The sequence below is a fragment of the Sinocyclocheilus anshuiensis genome, unplaced genomic scaffold, assembly GCF_001515605.1.
Source record: "Sinocyclocheilus anshuiensis isolate Anshui unplaced genomic scaffold, SAMN03320099.WGS_v1.1 scaffold51, whole genome shotgun sequence".
Taxonomy (NCBI): Eukaryota; Metazoa; Chordata; class Actinopteri; order Cypriniformes; family Cyprinidae; genus Sinocyclocheilus; species Sinocyclocheilus anshuiensis.
The window spans coordinates 1,446,315-1,465,966 of record NW_015548296.1 but is presented as its reverse complement, the minus strand read 5'-3'; the positions used below and the strand labels follow the sequence as shown (position 1 = coordinate 1,465,966).

General features: G+C 38.3%; 2 protein-coding genes across 2 annotated transcripts in view; both read right to left on the bottom strand.

The window, feature by feature from the left end:
- Positions 1-1,570: 1,570 nt before the first annotated feature.
- Positions 1,571-7,064, bottom strand: LOC107655949 (dual specificity tyrosine-phosphorylation-regulated kinase 2-like). Its single transcript, XM_016443584.1, has 3 exons — positions 6,165-7,064; positions 4,904-5,019; positions 1,571-3,094 (listed from the first exon to the last, which is right to left on the bottom strand). Exons 1-3 carry the CDS (start codon positions 6,205-6,207, stop codon positions 1,571-1,573), a joined length of 1,683 nt encoding a protein of 560 aa, XP_016299070.1. The 5' UTR covers positions 6,208-7,064.
- A 2,637-nt stretch (positions 7,065-9,701) lies between these two features.
- The window catches only part of LOC107656014 (ras association domain-containing protein 5-like), a 44,941-nt gene continuing 34,990 nt past the window's right edge, over positions 9,702-19,652 (bottom strand). Inside the window, exons 3-6 of the mRNA XM_016443664.1 lie at positions 13,621-13,731; positions 13,237-13,519; positions 13,029-13,144; positions 9,702-12,038 (exon numbers count right to left, since the gene is read on the bottom strand). Of these exons, the coding sequence (XP_016299150.1) occupies positions 11,886-12,038; positions 13,029-13,144; positions 13,237-13,519; positions 13,621-13,731 (663 nt within the window). The 3' untranslated portion in view covers positions 9,702-11,885. The remainder of the gene's footprint in view (positions 12,039-13,028; positions 13,145-13,236; positions 13,520-13,620; positions 13,732-19,652) is intronic.

Here is a 19,652-nt window from a genome sequence, read left to right as displayed (position 1 = left end):
TGAAAAATGTACTCTGTGTGATTGGCTTTCGGCCATTTGTATTAAACTATGCATACATACATGATGCTGTTTTGTTTATAGTTGTTTAAGCAACTTAATTATAATTGGTTTATAAACATTATTTTAAACATTGTGCACTTTTTTCACAGATAGTCATGTTATCTTATGCTTTGAAGAAACGTGCATTAGTAATATTTTGCTCGATGCGCCCTCTTGTGGCCTCAGGAGAGAATCCAAAAGCTTTTCTCCAACCTGACTGAAATTACGCATTTTAAATGTGAATATAATTTGAATTTTGATAACATTTAAGTACAAAATTCGAATTTAGTTTTTAGCCATTTTGACAGCCCTACTACACAATCAACCAGAGTCACTGGAAATTAACCACTCCATGTACGGATGCTAAGCTCTGGGGGAGGGGAAGTACCCTGCATTAATTATATCTTTAGTCATGTTGTTTTTTTTTTAAATATATTTTCTCTCACAGTATGTATGGCAAGAATGGTTACTAACAAAACAAAAACTAAACATTAAAAATGACTGGACAAGGGAGAGGTTCATAGGTCAAATGCAATCTCAAAAGATGTATCTTCAACCTTTTGTTAGCTAGTATTTTGAATATGCTTATGAAGTCCTCACACTAGCTAAATCCATCATCACTCAGTGCAAACAGCACACTGTTATTGAAAATATTGCCAACAATTCCCTTCCCCCACCAGCAGCTTAGGGGAAATACATACTACCATGTACAGACAAACACGTGATACTGCCTGTTGCCTTCAAGTGAAACCTGACTAATATCTTTCAATACAGCACTGATAAAAACACGTTCCTACGACACTTATGAAATAGTGCCCATCTCTCCCAATACATGCCAGGAATGGGCATGGCCATCAGAAAGCACTGTGACCTACATTACTCTACCACTTACAAACAAATATAACTTTCTTCATCTTGTTCTAGGGTAACTTATCCAAAGCAATAGCTTCTCAAATAATAAACAGAGTTTGACCTCACACTGGGATGCAGGTGACAGGGGGAGGATACTGTTATAATAAGAAATGTGCTCATCTGAATTAGATCAGGATCATTTTTAAGATGATAACATAGGCTTTAAAACACCAACTAGACATTTTAAATTGTTTTAAATGAAGATTAGATTCAGATGTTTGACCTAAAATTGCAAAAATCCACTCTAAGCCCTTGAAAAGAATATTAAGAGTCACATACTAGCAAAACAGCCCTTAGAGATGCAAAAGTTGTAGGTTTGTCTGAGCAGAAGTAGTGTAAACTTCAGAAAGGGCAGGATGAGCAGTCAGCATCAAAATTTCACCCACTCCAATCAACAGCACTCAATTCAAGACCAAGGTGTAAAGAAAACAGCCCTGATGTCAACTTTGCATTTTACACGCTGAAGGCCATTTGATAACAATACAGTATAGTTGTATAAAATTGTTTTTGCTTGTTACACTTCATTAAAAATTGAAACTCTTGAGTTTTCACACTCATTTAGAAAAAACAACCAAAACAAAGGGGGAAAAATCCACTTCTAAAACTGCTACATATGTCTTTATCCCTGAAAAGCTAAGGAATCTCTATGAAACAAGCTTCGGCAGCACTGTGCGAAAAGGTAAGAGGTGCTGTGCTCGGTGATCCGTTTGGGCGCTGTGGACTTCTCTCCACCAGGTGCAGGCTTGGGCAGTCTCTTGTAGAGCCAGGGGTGTCTTAAGGCCTGAACTGGTGTCATCCGAGTACTAGAGTCCCAATCCAGACACTTCTTCAGAAAGTCAATGAACGTGGGGTCATCGCAGCCTTTGAGCGCCGCCCCCCACTCCTTGCTTCCTGGGGGACCTCGCATTTTTCCTCGGCGAGAACGGCTCCCATTGAGGACTACAGTGCCATTGCTAAGTGTGCTGACCGTACAGTAGCGTGGGTGGCCTTTGGAGCTGATAAAGTTCTTGGCACGCTTGGCTTGTTCCAGCAGTTTCTGAGGTGGCATACCTAGTAGCTCCATCATGCAGGCCAGCTGGTCACCTTCATCTTCACCAGGAAACAGAGGGTATCCGGTAAGCAGCTCTGCCAGAATGCAACCAAAGCTCCACATGTCTATAGGCATACCATATCGCAATCCCAAGATGACTTCGGGCGCACGGTAGAAGCGGGACTGGATGTACGTGTAAACACGCTGGTGATCGAAACAGCTGGAGCCGAAGTCAATGACCTTGATCCCACTCCTGCCTTGCTGCTTCAGTAAGATATTCTCTGGTTTCAGGTCACAGTGGATGATCTTATGGCGATGGAGAGCTTCCAGGCACTGGAGAATAGAGTGTGCAAACTTGCGTACCAGTGGGAGACTGAAACCCTGGAACTTGTTGCGTTTGATGAGCTCGTACAGGTTCATGCTAAGCAGCTCAAAAGTCATACATATGTGATTGCGGAAGGTGAAATTCTCCAACATATGGACTACGTTCATGCTGCCTGTCTTGTCTTGCTTTTTCAGGTGCTCCAGAATTCGGATCTCCTCAGCAGCTTGCCGATGGAAGCGCTTCTCGTTTCGCACCATCTTCAAGGCAAGGTGCTGCTGTAACTTGTGGTCATAAACCTTCGCCACTTGTCCGAAACTACCTTTGCCGATCACCTTGAGGAACTCATAGCGATAGGCAAGGTGGTCATGAGGTACGTGGATGTATCCTCCCTGGTCGTCGTCGTATCCACTATTGTTGGTGCCCCCGGCTACTGCCTGCCTTTTCTTGGCATTTGGTCCCAGGAAATATATCTCAGGATAGTTGTGGATCTCCTGCTGCTCCAAGGTAGTCAGTTGCTGCCGGTATTGCTTAAGAGCTTGTTCTGGGGTCATTGGGCTACCCAGCTTTGTGACTTTTGTTGAGCTCTCTGAGGACTTGACAGAGCTGTTGCTGTCCACGCTTCTCTCTTTGGAGATTGCAGGTTGGGGCTTAGCTGGTACTTGGCTTGTGCCATTGTGCTGGCTCACACCATTAAGTTTGCGGTTGTAGGTGTCCTCATAAACATATTTCACCTTCACCTGTCCTCCGCGGATTGCTTGGTGATCCTTCATTGTAGGCTTGTTCACACCCTTCAAAAGGAAAGAGATATTTAACGGTTTGTCAAACAGTTACATCAAGTTGTATAAGACAAAAATGAGGTTGACCAAAGTCAACATTATTTTCAGCTGAATGGATGTTCAAAATCAAAGGGAAGCTTCCTTTTATTGCTTCTAACTTCTGCGTAGAACTGAACAATCAATGTACTGCAACTCTGAGGTTTTATCAGGCCAGTGTTAAACAATCAATAGTGCAAACGTGCAGAATTGATCAGCTGCTGAGTAACCCTGGGAATTAACATGAGACCAGTGGAGGGGTTTGATGCATCAGTGATAATTGTGGCGACAGAGAATGCCAGACACAATCTTTGCAGTCTGACTGGAACGTGACCTGAAAACTGGTGGAACAGGATGTTATTTTCATACTCACATGGGATACAGGAAAAACCTATAAAGACAAGAGTCTAATTGTTAAGACCTGCTAACATGCTGAACGTTCAAAAAAAAAAACAGAAATGCAATTTAAATATAGAACTAACTGCATTTCAGTAGACTGGGAAAACAAAACGATGTGGAAATTTCTACACATACTTTTAGCACAGCGCTTGGAAAGAATTCTCGCCATGGTTAAAGAATTGCCACTAGACCTAACTATATCATTAAATATGCACTGAACTTTTGCCTTACAAAATAAGCATGTCATAAATAGCGGTTGCTTACGCCAGTCACAGTGGGCTTTCCTAAGTGAACGGGAATAGAAGAACCATCTTTCACATTCAGAATGTTTAATGTACCATAACTGCTCCAAGTCCCATTCCTATTTAAAAATTCCACTATCAAAGATTTATAGTTGAGGCCAAGACATTGCCTGTTTGGCTGAATATAGCACAAGAAGAAAAAGAAGAAAGCAAAGGACAAAAAAATGAGGTAATGCAGATAGAATTATAAGGTGCCTAGTAAACTGTGCCAATTGTTTTAGAGGGGGAGGGGGCATGGAAAGGCAGTTCCAAGGAGTGAGATAAAAATAGAAACCAGCATGTTGGGAACTGAAGGATACTACATAGCCAAATGCATCAGCTGTTCAATCACAACAAAAAGAGCTTGGTTGACTAAACAAGGAGTGCATGTCTGCATGACCTAAATGAAATCTGTTGTGTCAGTGGCTAATTGAATGATTGGAACTACTGGAAGCTGCTATGATTGCTTGTACCCCAAATGCCAGAAAATCAAAGTCGTCCCTCCCGGATTGTTTATTGAACATTTACGGAAGAGCGATTGCTGGTTAATTATTCACTGCGGGTAAAAAACAATTATATTGCTCTTGTCCTTATGATCACAGAAGTCCAGTATATTAGCACGCAAAGAAGTGATTATAGTCTCATAACTGAAAATAATGTCACCAGATCCAACACATACGCAGAATTACTTATTGCATAATAGTACAGCGGAGAATCGGATTATCAGATCCTTTATCATATCCGGTCCCACGTTGGCGTATCATAGCACATAAACAGACTTGATGTGCTGCAGATGTAACTTGTACCACTATCAGAATGAGGAAAGAAGGCTTGTCTAAATATGAGACATTCCAAGATGCACAAGTGGCAGCGGAACATGTGCTTAGGGGGTGAAAAAATATTTGAACATATTAAGCTCAAAGATCAGAGATCGAAAAACTAATATACAAGAGACATCACAGTGGGTTAGATTTTCAAGCTGTTCTTTAGAATTGAATTGTGTTCTTTAGAACTGTTCATGCGAGCACTAGGGAAATATTTTCATCTAGTGCTCGCTGAAAGAATCCGGTGACAGAATCTGGGGGAAGAGGAAGTCAGGACTTACAGTGTGTTTGGGGAGAGGGGGCAGTCCAGAGGGACTCTGCCCATTCACATCAGCGTCCTGGTTCACAATGTGATCAGTGCGCATGTAGGAGTCATACAGACTGTCCCCGTGGCGAGCTGTAGAGAACGAGTGAAAATGAGCCTGGGATTAGATTGTGAAATATTAATACACATTTGCCACACCATCATCATCCAATACACCCATTACATAAATGAGGATTTCTATTACACAAATATAAGGAGAAAAAAAAAACAATGTTCCCATCTGAGAAACACAAATCCCCTTAGGGAGGTATGTAACCAAGTTGCAGGTGCGCCAGACAACAGACAGTTCCTTGAGCACATTACACAGCAGGTGGCTACATATTAAACCAAGCTTCATGACTCAGTTTCAGCAGTTTCCACAACTCTGACCGATTATGTTATTAAAACGTCTTAATGACTTAGACCACTTTTGCCTTAAGGCAAATTCCGTCCAAAAATGAGTGACAATTTCGTGTCACTCCAAACCTGCATGACTTTAGTTCTTCCGTGGAACACAAATGGAGATATTTTGAATAATGTTTATTTTTCTGTACAATGAGAGTATAATGATGTTTTGAACCCCATTGGTTTGTATTGTACAGACAAAAAGCACTGACTCATTTTACAAACATTTTCTTTTGTGTTACACATGAGATAAATCAAAGTTTGGAAGAACATGAGGGTGAGTAAATAATGAAAGTGAAACAAAGAAACAAAAATTACAATTTCATTTTTGGGAGGAGCATCCCTTTAAAATAATGAATCCAGTAGGCTGGATTACTACATGGTTGATGAAATTAGCACTGAATGGTTTAAAACATTATAAAAACTAAACAATCTTGGCATTTTGATATATGTTCAACTACACAACCCCTCACATACTATACACCTATTGAGCATTCAGACCCCCTTACTATCATTTACTGAGATGTCAATTGAATAAACTGTTCATATGTATATAATATGGCCTGTAGGGACTATTGTTCTCACTTTCCAATGAATTTTCACTGCTGGCATACATATGACAGCTTTATAAACTGGAATTTAAAAAAGATGTGATTGTGAAGCTTGTTTAAATTTGCTTACTTTAGTACATTAACAACGAATTATTAACACAGGCAGCGCATTCGTAAGAGTTAATCGGCTGTCTTCAAATAGTCTTCACTTGCCAAGGGAACCAAGACCAGCCACAGCAAACTCACAGAGCTGGATATTACATTTCATATGGATATAATTACCTGCAGTTATGGGGCCATCTGGTTTTCTGCTCAATATCATCATGGTTGCATGCAGTCAACATCAAATATTTCTTTTTCCTCTGAAAAAATTTTTCACTACCGCAAGATCCATCCAAAACAACAATGCAGTGTCCTTCTAATGAGATTATTAAAATATCAACAGAGTCTCATATCCGAGGTGAAGCTTGTCAGTTGTTCAGAGGCTAGATAGACGATTTCACAGTGCTGCGGGGTGCAGGCATGATCCCCTTTAAGCTGTTTTCACGAGGCTTATCAATTTGACCACCTGTATTGCAAGTCTGGAGAAGTAGTGTAACAGAGGTATCTGTATTTCCAGCAAGAAGGTCCGAACCCATAGATAATGGAGCTGGATGTGCATAAATTCACAAATACATCAGAAGAAACCAAATAATGGTAGTGAGAAGCGGTCGTCCTCGATAATAACTATGGTGATGATGATGATGAAGACTCAAAGTTGCAGGGGACACAAAAGCGTTTCCGTAATGGCAAACTGTCTTCCTAAAGCACAATTAGATTGAGTCCAAACATCAAACGGATGTCGACCACCTCCACTCTTCCCCTCTCTTAAATATCGTGTTGTTGGTTTGAAAAGAAGAGTCATCCCAGCCCGAGCACACGGTCCAGCGGGCAGCTAAAGCTCAGGCTAGCGTTTCCTCTTTTCCGGATAGTACAAGCCTACCTTACTTTCATTATAAAAACAAGCAGGTCAAATTAACTCACAATCCCTTCCGAACACTTTTCGTCATGTCAAACAAGTGTTCTCGCGAATCGTCTGAGTGTTTTGGATGCGCGTTCCGTCTCGTAATGGTGCGCGTATAGATGTGTGGTTTCTTAGCTTGTTGCTAAGAGCGTCTTCTTCGCCCAGCGCGACGTCATCAAACAGGCGTCTGCCTGGGGCGCGGCCAAAACAACGCCATTCTGGCTCAAACTTCCTTTAGTTTCAAGGCTTAACAATTGGGCTAAGACACAAGGAAGTAAATGCCTGTTGAGCCAAAATGGGGCTATTTACTGGAGAGGGAGTTTAAATCAAGACATAAACACAACGAAACTAGAACATGAATATAAATTACTCATGTGATTTCAAGCAATGACGATTACATCATTTTTCATTTATATTTTATTTACGAGCATAGGTTTTAGACTGGCAGAAAACTGTAAGAGGAAATTAAATTTAGTTTTAATTATTATTATTATTATTATTATTATTATTAGGCCTATTTTACAGCTGAGTGATACTAGTCATATACGAGACAGTGTGTTTTCTTGGAAAAGGACTTTGTTCATGCTTTAAAGGGCATATAAATGTTTAAAGGGCCATGGTGAAACAGAAAAAAAGATTTGATTAATATCATTAAGGAGGTTCTATACATTAAATAAAAAGGTCTGACTGAAAACCATTTCTTTTTCTTTATTCGTTTAGAATTATTTTTTTTCACAATTTCAAACAATACTGTAGTGACTGGTATATGTAAAACAAAATGATTATTGGAGTGTGTAATATTATTATTAAATACAATGTTGATAGATACTGTAAGTGAACTGACACCATTTTCAGTTGGTTTTATACACTGGTACTTTTTTGCATTTGCATTTTTACGTTTAGATTTGCATTTCCAGTAACACAATAATAATGCTGTAATTAAATTATTAAATAACTACAAAAGATGCAAATTCACATACAGAGACAAAGAGTGATAATAGCTAATATGCAATATTGTGTCCATTGTGTCCACTTAGCAGTTTAAAATGGCCTATATAGAGATAAAAAAAAAACAGTATGCAAATTAATGTAAAAAAGAAGACCAACTGTGACTCCTATTCAAAAAATGATGATGGCATCACTGAATAGCAAACTTTTAATCAATGTAAGTGGAAGATTTTTTGTTGAAATTTAGAATTTTGAAGTATGAAGTTACTTAGATGGATGGCACAACTAAAACAGCAATCTCCAAAACAAAGTTATAAGATTTATTGCAAGATAAATATGGAAAATATCAAAACACAACAATCCTAGTGTGATCCAAAGCTGTGCTGCATATCCTAAATCGCCTTGGCAAGTCTGGTGCTGTTGTCAAACTCTTTACAGCCCAGATATAGATCAGCACAGGCAGAAGAGCACATGCAGGGGTGACAGGGGTGATATGGTGAGACATGTCAAGCTAAATTGGGTGTGCTTACAACAGGACCGCAGCCAGAGTATGCTATTCTTAGCAGTCAGTCTTAGGGGAAGCTGAAACCTGTCTATATTTGTGTCTTTAGATGACATATTGACATTGTTTTCAGGCTGACCTCTCAGTAGCAGACTGAATGGGTGTGAGCACTCACATCAGGGCTCTTTAACATTATGATGGACACTCACAACTGCTATCTTTTTGTGGGGACTTAAAAGGTTTCTGGGTGTCCTTAAAATATTGCAAGACTTTTCCAAGTATGGACATGCTGTTGAACCTGTAGGTGGATTTTACTGAGTGTTTATTTAAAGTGTGGAGCCGGTTCAAACTGAGTGTACAACTGAAAGTAGCATGTTTTTCTTGTAAACTGCCATGTGTACACAAACATGCACAATGCACTTTCTGACCCTTGGCTTTTCTTATTTGTTCTAGACACAACGGAGTAGTTGTGAAAACATAGTGCTTGCACCTTGCTGTAGTTGTACTGCTACACAGTACCATATAAATACATATTTTAGTATGCACAGTATCTAACTATGCTTCTCTCTATTACAAATAATCTTTGGACATCTTTTGCACTAGGAGCAAGATGTGTTTGCATTTAAACTACGTGATTAGGGTTCCCTCTGCTGGTTGTGTATGACTTGTGCAACCTTGATGCTACACTAGTATTAAAACTGGTCAATTTTCTATAGATAAAAAAACAAAACAATTACGCTAACTTATATCAGTCACATAATACAAGATAGCAAGTAAAAGTTTGTGATGCAGAATTTAATATTACCATGATTTTTAAACCTAAAAAGGGTGAAAATGTAATATCATGCACCTAAACTGGTTTTTAATTTTAATAAAATATACATTTATTTTGTAATAATTTCTGAATCTTTTAAGTGTGACAAATAGTCCTATGCAAAAAATAAAAAAAAACAGGAAGGTGGCAAAAACCTTTTCACGGCACTGTGTGTGTGTGTGTGTGTGTGTGTGTGTATATATATATATATATATATATATATATAGTACATTGAATGAAAAATTGATGTAGAAACGATTTTCACTCATTTTCACTCAGAAATTGTTAGTAAATTTCACAACTAATTACAAAAACATCAGCAAATAACACATTGAATAAAACATGAACTTTTTAGGTAGAAAGACTTGTAAAACATACTCCAATAATCCTTGTTTTATTTACACAAATATTATTTCTAAAATTACATTTATTTTTTAATTTATAATTTAAACTACAGATTTGTTCATAACCCCAGTTAGTTGCTTCATTTATTTCAGTGTAAATAAGAGACTCATCACCATGAAAGGGTGACCTTTTATTTCATTCTTCAGTATATTTACAGCTTACTAGACATTTTAAACATTTAATACTCCAAAAAAAAAAAAGATTGCCCAATAGTACTGATTTGTCCACATATTCAAGTTTACACACACTGAAACTAAACCAAAAATAAATAAAACAAACACTCACACACACACGCATACACACACTTCAACATTTTAAACACTAGTCCCAAAAAGTCCCACATGGACTTAATGGCTCAGATGTTGAAAGCACCTGGCTACTGCCACTGAATGTGTGTGAACTCTCTCAACGTGGAGTTATAGGGAAGGACATCTAGAGCATATGTACAGTACACAGTCAAGATAAGCTACACGGAGACTCAAGGCACTGCCGGCAGGAACATGGCTGTCAGGGAGAAGCATCCTGAGCAGACATACAAGGCCCTGCCGCTTGCTTAGAGTAGAAGTGATACTTCCAGTACAGCAGGATCTGTACCCATACAAGATCAAAATATACAGGCCGAGCACATGGGCAGAGTGATCCAAATGGAAATGTATGACTTTTAAATTGCCTCTACAAACATACCAGTCCGAATTATAACTCAGACCTCTGCCATCACAAATCTTCTTGCTAAAGATGTCCTGTTTGGTTATTTGAGAGATTGAGACGTAAATGTGCTTTTAAGGGAGAAGAGAAATTAAATATCAGTGCATGGAACATCAAATTGTGGGTTCACAGTTATTCCCGACCAATATGGAAAACCGCTTCAGTGCTTTTGAATGCTTTTCACAAATAATAAATTCCCTCAGTGTCACAGATACATTAAATTCACATGCACCTTCAAAATTCAGCAGACGCGCAATAAAATATGCTTATTATCAAAGCCAAAAAAAAAAAAGTTCCCTATACAGAATAATATTGACTACTGTACATACTGGCGGACCACTCAGTGGTTTGTGTCGGTGTGCAAATCACAGACATCCTGACTCCACTTTACATTAGCAGAAAGATCTTTATAAAAGCTTTATTTTGTAATTACAATACAGGGAGCTTGTTCTGTTTTCCTTTGGTGTAATACAGATTGAGATGCTTGTGGTTTGGATCCGCAGATCTTTTCAGAGTGCTGATCTAGGAGATGCCCTCTAATCTAACATGACCTTGTGTATTACTGTATGTGCTAAAAGCCAAAGTGATTCAGAAAAGCTTACCAGATAACCACAGCCCGCAATCCTCACGTCCACTGATGCTCCCTGCACATTAAGTACTGGTGGCGCACTTGAGAGACTGAGGTGATTTGTCAGTGCTGAGCATTTCTAAAAGCTTTCATGGGACAACCGAACGGTCTTTTTCTAGAGAGTAGCAGTCGACGTGGGACCAGAGGAGCTCAAAATGTCTGCGTCTGAACATGCTCAGCAGCCCATATCTATTCAAACACTTTTTTTGTATAGATATAGTGGCTAGTGAGCTTCATGACAGAGATGTGCAGCCATTTTGATCATTTAAATAGAAAGAAAGAGATATTTTGACTACGTGGGGTGAAACATTATCAGTAATACAGTACGTTTATAGTTATATTAAAACAATCTCCAGTATAAACAGTATAATTCATTTTTTTTACAGTAGCATGTTACAACTGTTTATGAACTGTATAATTTGATATGTGGACAAGGTTACTATTTGTCCTCTGATATTTCGCAGGCATCATATTTTCTATAACTTAAGTCTCCCCACTTCCTTTTCGGACAGGAAGTGCTTTTTTTACTCCACTCTTTCATATAGATATTCCCTGATAGAGGACATGCGGTAGACACAAGCAGAGAGACCAAAGGGAAAGTCATGCTTTAAGTAACACTTGCAGTAGCAGCAATAGCAGCAGCATGTAAAAAACACAAACAGACAGGGTCAATGTAAAAACAATGAGAAAAAAACAAAACGAAACCCATTCATATCAAAAAGCATGACTGCCAGAAACATATTCATGGGCTTTCAACAGTGTGCCATTTCTGGAGAGAAGGATTACTCTTGAAGTACTAATCTTTAGTTCCAACCTCCTCTTCGTCTTAGTCATGTCTCGATCCCTTCGCCCGTCTTTGGGGGTTAAAGGTCACAGAAGCATGCTGAGAGCTTGTACAAAGTCCTGAGTGGAGGTTTTGAGTTCGTCTGTTGGGCTACTGGTCCTCCAGGCTGGCCCAGTGTTGGCTCAGTGGGGTGAAGGAGATTCGTTGTCCTACATTAGCCTGGTTTGCTCTCGACTTGACCCAGAGCCCATAGCAACTTCTCCCTGTAGGCAGCGTAACGCTGCTCCACCTGCCGCATGCGCTCCTTCTCCTCCTTCTCCAGGATGATCAGGAAGTTCTGCAGCTCAGGGACTGAAAATGCATGCCACTGAAAAAAAAGACAGAACACCTTATTAGCAAAGGCAGACATATGAAATAATAGACAGGAAACTATTTGTCTAAAATAGAACTGTCTATTAAACCTATGTTTTTGTTTGCATGTGTTAGGTTAGTTGCATGGCATATGTCAATGTGTTGATCAGAACATTAATTTTGTTTTGTAGAGTTTCAGTGGAAACAAAGGATGAAAACAGATTTTTTTAATGATAATTTTTATATTTACATATAAATTCACATATTAATCACATTATCATGAAAAATAATATAAAAGAAAATCATAGCAAAAATTTGCTTTTATTTTCATTATGATAAAGCAGGCTAAAAAAAATATATGTACAAATATAATTTTTTTCTGTTTTGTAGAGTTTGCTGTATCTCAAACAGCAGAGTATGGATCTAGAAACGCCAAGGTCAGGGTTTCGATTACCAGGAAAATTAAAAACTGATCAAATGTAAATGTGTACCTTGAATGCATTGTAAATTGTGTGATTAAATCTAAAATGAGTTTTTATTCGTAATGATAGAGCAGATGAATAAAATATAAACACACAACACACACACACACACGTTTGTTTCTGTGAATTCTGGGGACTTTCCATAGAGTTCTATTACTTTTATACTGACCAAACGATATTGTCTATCCCCTAACCCTAAACCTACCCCATACAGAAAACCTGTTTGCATTGTTACACTTTCAGATAAACATCATTTACTATTTTTAATCATTTTTTCGTGGGGACTGCAGGCCGGTCCCCACGATGTCAAAAATTTCAGGTTTTACTATCATTTGGTCCCCACAATGATTAATATTTATAATATTATTAATGATCATTTTTATTTATTTAAACTGTGTGTGTGTGTGTGTGTGTGTGTGTGTGTGTGTGTATTTCATTAAATGATTAAAATACTTGATCATATTTATGGTGGTGGGCAAATATTACTAAAAAATATTACTTTTAGACAGAATAGAAAAGCTCACCTCCACCTCGCCAGTCTCATTTTCTTTGAGTACAAAAGACAAGTTCTCTAGATCAGGACCTGCCAACAGCCTCAAGTAGAGTGGGCATTCTGATAACGGCAACTTCTGGAAAAGATCTGAAAAATCAAGCAAACAATACCTTAGTATTATACATGGCAGTAGGACTATACAATACTAAAGTATATTTCATCTTCACTTGAACGCTTACCCTGGCTGTCTCGACGGGTCAGGCGGTAGAGGGCAAACTTGCGTGGGTTATCCTGTACCATGAACTTCTTCAGCAGGCCCTGAATGACCTCCCTGACCATGGTGGTACTGCTAATGTGTAGCTGTTTAACGGCATCGTTGGGCAAGTAAAAGGATGTGCGGTTATCTGAACTATCAGAAGAGGAACACGGTCCTGGCGACTTCCCGTCCACAGAAAATACAGTCACGGGCCTGCGCAACTTCAAGTAAACCTTTATGAAACCAGTGTATGTGCCATCTGAGCTCTGGAGGATAACAAAGCAACTTCAGTCAGGTCATTTCTCACTGTAAAATTCTCAAATTACAACACTGAGTGCAAATGCTTTGTTGACAAATCCGTACTCACTAATTTCATTCCATTCTCCGTCACTTTGGAGTTGTAGTCATCTATTTTAGCTTTAATCTCTTCTTTTGTGAGGGATGTTGGCTTCTCATCTTCTTCCTCTCTTGTGACACTCTAAAACCAAGATAAAAAACAGTGAGCTCAAGGTTAGATGAGGCATCTTTATATCGAACACAGTAGAGGCCTTGTACGGTATTAATAAGCTGTGGAGGAAAACGCCATCAACATCAACACTGCAGAAAAGCTGATGTTGACATTATAAGCATTTGGCATGACGAAACTTGACAGTGCAGATGAATTTATGTGAAGGTGCTGTATTAGTCGCATTGGTTGGACTCTCAACTAGCTGATTTTTTGGTGAACTTTGCTTTTTGGAGTTCCTCTGAGGTATTTCCACTGTAGTTTTTTATTTTTTGTATTGACCACTGGTATTGAGTGTAGAGAGAGCAGGACATATCTCAGGGAGGAAGAGGGGACAACTGATTGCTGCTGAGATTGCAGACACTTGCATTATCAAGATAACCAGTTATCTGCCCTTCACAAGAAGCTATTATGTGATGTATGGTGCTTACAGTACATGATGGAAAAACTGCCCTGTGCTGGATCCGTATTGAGTGAAACATGGGAGGATGGGAGATCCTCCACAAGATTCTTAACTGAATTTAATATATCTAATGACTCTAATACCTTTAACTTGCGATATTAAATTAGTTTTGTGGCTTATAGTCCATGTCTGTTATCCATTCGCTAGTGTACTGCTAAATATTGACAAAAATAACCTTTAGGAGAGGCAATCAGTTTCCACAGGTTTTCCAAGTAAGTTCAACTCATTACTTTTTACAGTGTAAACTGAAAATGTACAGAATATATTTGACAAGTATGAACAATGATGCCTGTCTTAGCAATACATTACTGTTCAGTTACATTACATACAATGAACATTACTACTCTTATTGATCAAATTCCAGGGGGCAATGTCACTCACTAAGTGCTACTACTATAGATACCAATCTCTCTGTCTCTCTCTTTGTGTACAGGATGACAGTAACAGTTTGAATGCCTCTTGAGACTTCTTTAAACAAATCCAGGTTGATCGAGACAAGACTAGAGTCTATGCAAAGACATTTTGGCCTCTGAGGAGTGCACTACCGATCCATAAAGATTTATCAATAAACAACAGGGAGACACACCTGTCATTTTAATGTTCTCGTGCAGTCAAATCCCAAAGGATGTGCTATTTATTCCCTCTCTTTTCATGAATTGAACAGTTTATTAGGACTAAGTTGTCTTTCGCGTCTGATTGATTTAGCGTCTAATACTGTCAAAAACACACAAGGTTTACATATAAACACAGTTGGTTATGTCTGAAATGAAAGTAAACAGTTGAGAGAGAAACGCGTGAAGCTCTTAAAGGGACAGTAGCTACTAAACATGCTGCCACCTGTCATTAAAGGGATAGTTCACCATTACTTGTGTTTGTTTTCAGACATGATAACAGACGTTTTATACTTGTGCTACAACTTTTTGGCCTGTGCTACAAAACTTTCAACCTCTGTAGCACCAGTGCTATGTGAAAAAAAAGTTAACGTGCAGCCCTGTAAGGACATAATTTGGACAACTTTACAGGTGATTTTCTCAATATTTAGATTTTTTTTGCACTTACATTCCAGATTTTCAAATAGTTGTCTCGGCCAAATATTGTGCTATGTAAAAAAAATCTCAATTTAAAAAAATGTACCCTTATGACTGATTTTGTGGTCCAGGGTCACACATAAATAAATCACAGTTATTTAAAATTACAATATTATTTCACAATATTACGGCTTTTACTGTATTTTTGATAAAATAAAAACAATAAAAAAATATATTGTCCTCCAAATATCTAAAAATGAGCAGATATGACAAAATCCTTGGTAGGGTCACACATTCACTCTAATGGGTAGACATAGTGATGGGTATATAATGGGAAGGAATGATGATGGGGCACGTGACACTACATATGCCATCATTTCCAGTGACAGAAAGAAACGGTTTTCTTGGAGGGGTTTTCTAGGGGGAGTGACATCCAGTTCAGTTGCTGAGCAAGCCTTAGCAACAAAGATTCTGTCAGAGGTATTTTTAGCTAGCTGCATCCCCCGTAATATACGCAAAGTGAGTTTCTCTCTTCTTTTCTGGGCCGAAAGAATAAGAATGAAAAAGCAAGATAATTTATTCATGGAGATCCCTGGGGCGCCAGCATGGCAGTTCTATGTCTCAATGAGCAGAAAGAGACCGACTCATACACACATGAACACATAAACATTAAGCCTGAGCGGAGAGGAAGAAGAATTTATCTGGGCGCTTAGCAAACAAATTAACTTCTGCCTGGCCCACACACTACAACTGCCTGGCATGAACAAGCTCAATGGGTGGAACGTTCAGAAATCTTCTCAAATGAGACAGCTTGTTATGAAAGACGGAATCTGCAGACAGGAAATGTGCAATAATGCTGCACTTGTGCTGTTGCGTCTTGTGGTATGTGGTGACATGAAAGAAACACCTCGCCAAATGAAGCGACGCAAAATCCTCGGTGAGGGGGAAAACTGCTTTAAATGTCAGACCTAAATTTACACAGTAGCACTAAGTGGGCAATATAGCCAAAACAATTATATTTTTATTACACTATTTATTTATTTTTGATAATATATAATATGTAGAATATTTAGATTTAGCAGATTTTTCCTCCAATGTTGCTAATTACAATTAAAACGATTAACGCAACAAGTAAAATACAGTAAAATCCACTTAAAATTAATGTTGGCATGTTTTTCCATCCTTTTTTCTCGCCAAATTAGCCAAAGAATAATGATATTGAATTATCTTAATGTATATGCTCAAATGTTAGAGTACATAAATAATAACCAATAATATTTATTAACACCTATTTTCACTAAAATATAAAAAATGCCATTCAAGAATTTCAGTGACCAATGTTGACACAAATGCAACGTTTGTTTGGAATGGATTCACTGAAATGAACAGTGTGTACCGAGTCATGGAAATGAAGCAAGTTTACCAACTCTGGCCCCATTTTAATCAGAGACGCAGTCGAAACATCTGTTTTAACACTCATACTTTTTTTTTTTTTGCAGAGTTTGCAGAGACAAGGAGAGATTACAAATTTAGAAACAAACGTTCTTTAGGAAACTTAAAATGCAAAGAGAAAGAGCCACTGTGACATCCTATAGTCAGTGTTCTGTGACGAGAAGTGTTATCTCATGGTCTGTGCAACCGCTCATGCAATATACGTGACCTTCACTTCTTCAAATTTCTCTGTTTTGTATTGTGTGTGTAGACCAGAGACAATGATCAATTGTGTGAGATTATCCAAAAACACGTGTCATAGTTCAACCACAGAAGGAAAAAAGAGTAAAGAATGATACTGTGCATAAAGAAAATGAAGCCTGCATTCAATGTTAAGTGTGTCATTTCTGTGCCTCTAGTGGCACCAAACAGTACTGCAAAAATAATGACAGTTTTAAAAGCGGTTTTCCCAAACACTTCCAGTCCCTCTGTCTACCATTGGTCAATAAACCAGATTTACACATCCACTAGTTGAAAACGAATCCTCTACCATTCCACAATCAATCTACAGATCTGATATTCTTTATTAACACTGACAAGTAAAGACACAATGTATATTTTGTGGCATCCTCATTCTTAATTTTTCTCCCACTAACTTGAATCCCTTGGTGCACACAACCAAAATCTCTCAGGAATTCCTGTATTTGTGACCAGAGGACTGTGAGCTGCTAAATATATCTTTCTCCCTCCCATCCTCACATCCAAAGCAGAGAAAGTGGCCTTTTGGAACAATGGGGCAAAACAATGGAGACCAGTTTAAATGTTCACTCTGCTTCTGATGGTCTCTTTCAGAAATTTGACTGCACATGCATCTACACGACATCCAAGTGGGCTCATCATATGCCATCACCGTCACATTTTCAGTGTGAGTATATGAAGGAGCTCTGATCTTCTCTTGAAACACAGTGAGGGAAGAATCCTTATTGTCTGTGGGAGAATTCATGTTTTTTTGCTGAAGAAAGTGTGTAAGAGTGCACGTGACAGTGAGCGTGGGAGTTGTAATTGGAATAGAGGGCATCATAAGTGTGTGTGATTGTAAGTGGGTGGGTAAAGTGTGGGATCTCTCCTGTCTATTCACTGAGGCTCACAGTATCTGCTGTCATTCAGAGAGCTGACCCATATCTGAGCTACACATGCAAAACAAACCTCATCACTAAAGGTAAAAAGTAGGGATGCACCGATACCACTTTTTCCTATACTCGCCATGTTTAACGTTATATTCATTGCATACATATACTTCGTAGTAGACATCCTTAACTCCATTCTGCAGTCTGTTGTTCTGTTGTCCGTGTTTCTTTGTCTGAATATGCTGAATACGCTTATCACATGCTGTGTGGTATCAGCGTTTGGTATCGGGGCATTTTAACGAGTACGAGTACGAGTACAAGAGCTCAGTATCGGGCCCGATACCACCGATACCAGTATCGGTATCGGTGCATCCCTAGTAAAAAGCAAAACCTGATCAGTTAGCTTGAAAAAAAAAACACTTCATTGCAGGTTTCATGCACCAATAGAAATGCATGTTTTTAAAAACATCTTCATCTGCAGACACATGATTTAGTTTCAGGTCTGAGAAAGAAATCACCTTATGTGAGAAAGCTGTGAATTGCACCTTTCAGATTTTAGTAGTGACTGAGCAGAAGCTACATCAAACGCAACCCGGATATCCTGTGAATGCACAAAAAAACACTGTCTGGCAACATATTTTTCTAGAATGCTCCTTGTGATGAATCAAAAATGTCTTGCAAAATATTATTTTGTTAAATAAACAAAAATGCTAATTATATATATATACTTATTTTGTGTGTGTGTATATATATACAGTGTATACAGTACAGTATATATATATATATATATGCATGCTCTTTGTGGTGAACCACAAATGTCTGGCAGAACAATTAAGCCTGCTTTGAGCAATCTAACAGATAAAACCTACCTAACCTGTATGAACTGAACAATATATTTTCCTCTACTGAAGAATGACTTTCATTGTTAAATGCTCTAGGTCGTGCTTTAAATCCAATCGAGAGTTAAACAAACAGAGGAAAGAAAGTCATAGAAGGCCCAAGTGGAGGGTGTTAACCATGTACATAACAAAGGTGCCTTGGGGCATGACCTGAGCAAATATCAACCTACAGAGCCTACATGACACGAAAGAAAAGGGCATGGCTGTAAATGCTAGCGGAGTGTCATCTCAAAGTCATCACTGCATGTCAGGCAGGTGTCCTTAAGCGCAGCACAAGGCTACTCAGACTGATTAAGGAACACAATGCCCTTAGTGTCAGTTTCAGGCAACATGCAAGTCATCTACGTCTGCACCTGCTGAATGGCGTCAAACCAATCATCTAATTTGGTTAGACGCTGCACATTCTGCTTATCAGCGTGAGAACTGTACTAACAAAAAATACAGGAAGTGAGAGTTGCAAGTGTTAGCCGACATCAGTTCGAGGGAAGCCTGATGTTCAGAGGAAGTCTTTTATACAATATAAGTGACTACTAATGCATTGATAATGTAGTTTAATGCACTGGCTCAGCTGCAGTAAAGTCAGCCATGGGCATGGCTAGTCAGATACAGGTAAGCAAACGGGAGTCGATTTATAGAAAGAGAAAGGCTTCTCCTGCACATGGCATGCATGGTTTTTAACAGCTCACGCGTGTTTTCATATATTCTGTATTAAATGCAATATAAAATATAAAAATAATACAAATACTTACATATATACATGCATAGATACAGAGACACACATATATATATATATATATATATATATATATATATATGTTATGTATGTGTTTGTGTGCGTATCTATGCATGTATATATGTAAGTATTTGTTATTTTTTATATTTATATGTACGAATATGTGTGCATATAATAATAATAATAATAATAATAATATTTTGAGTAATCAAA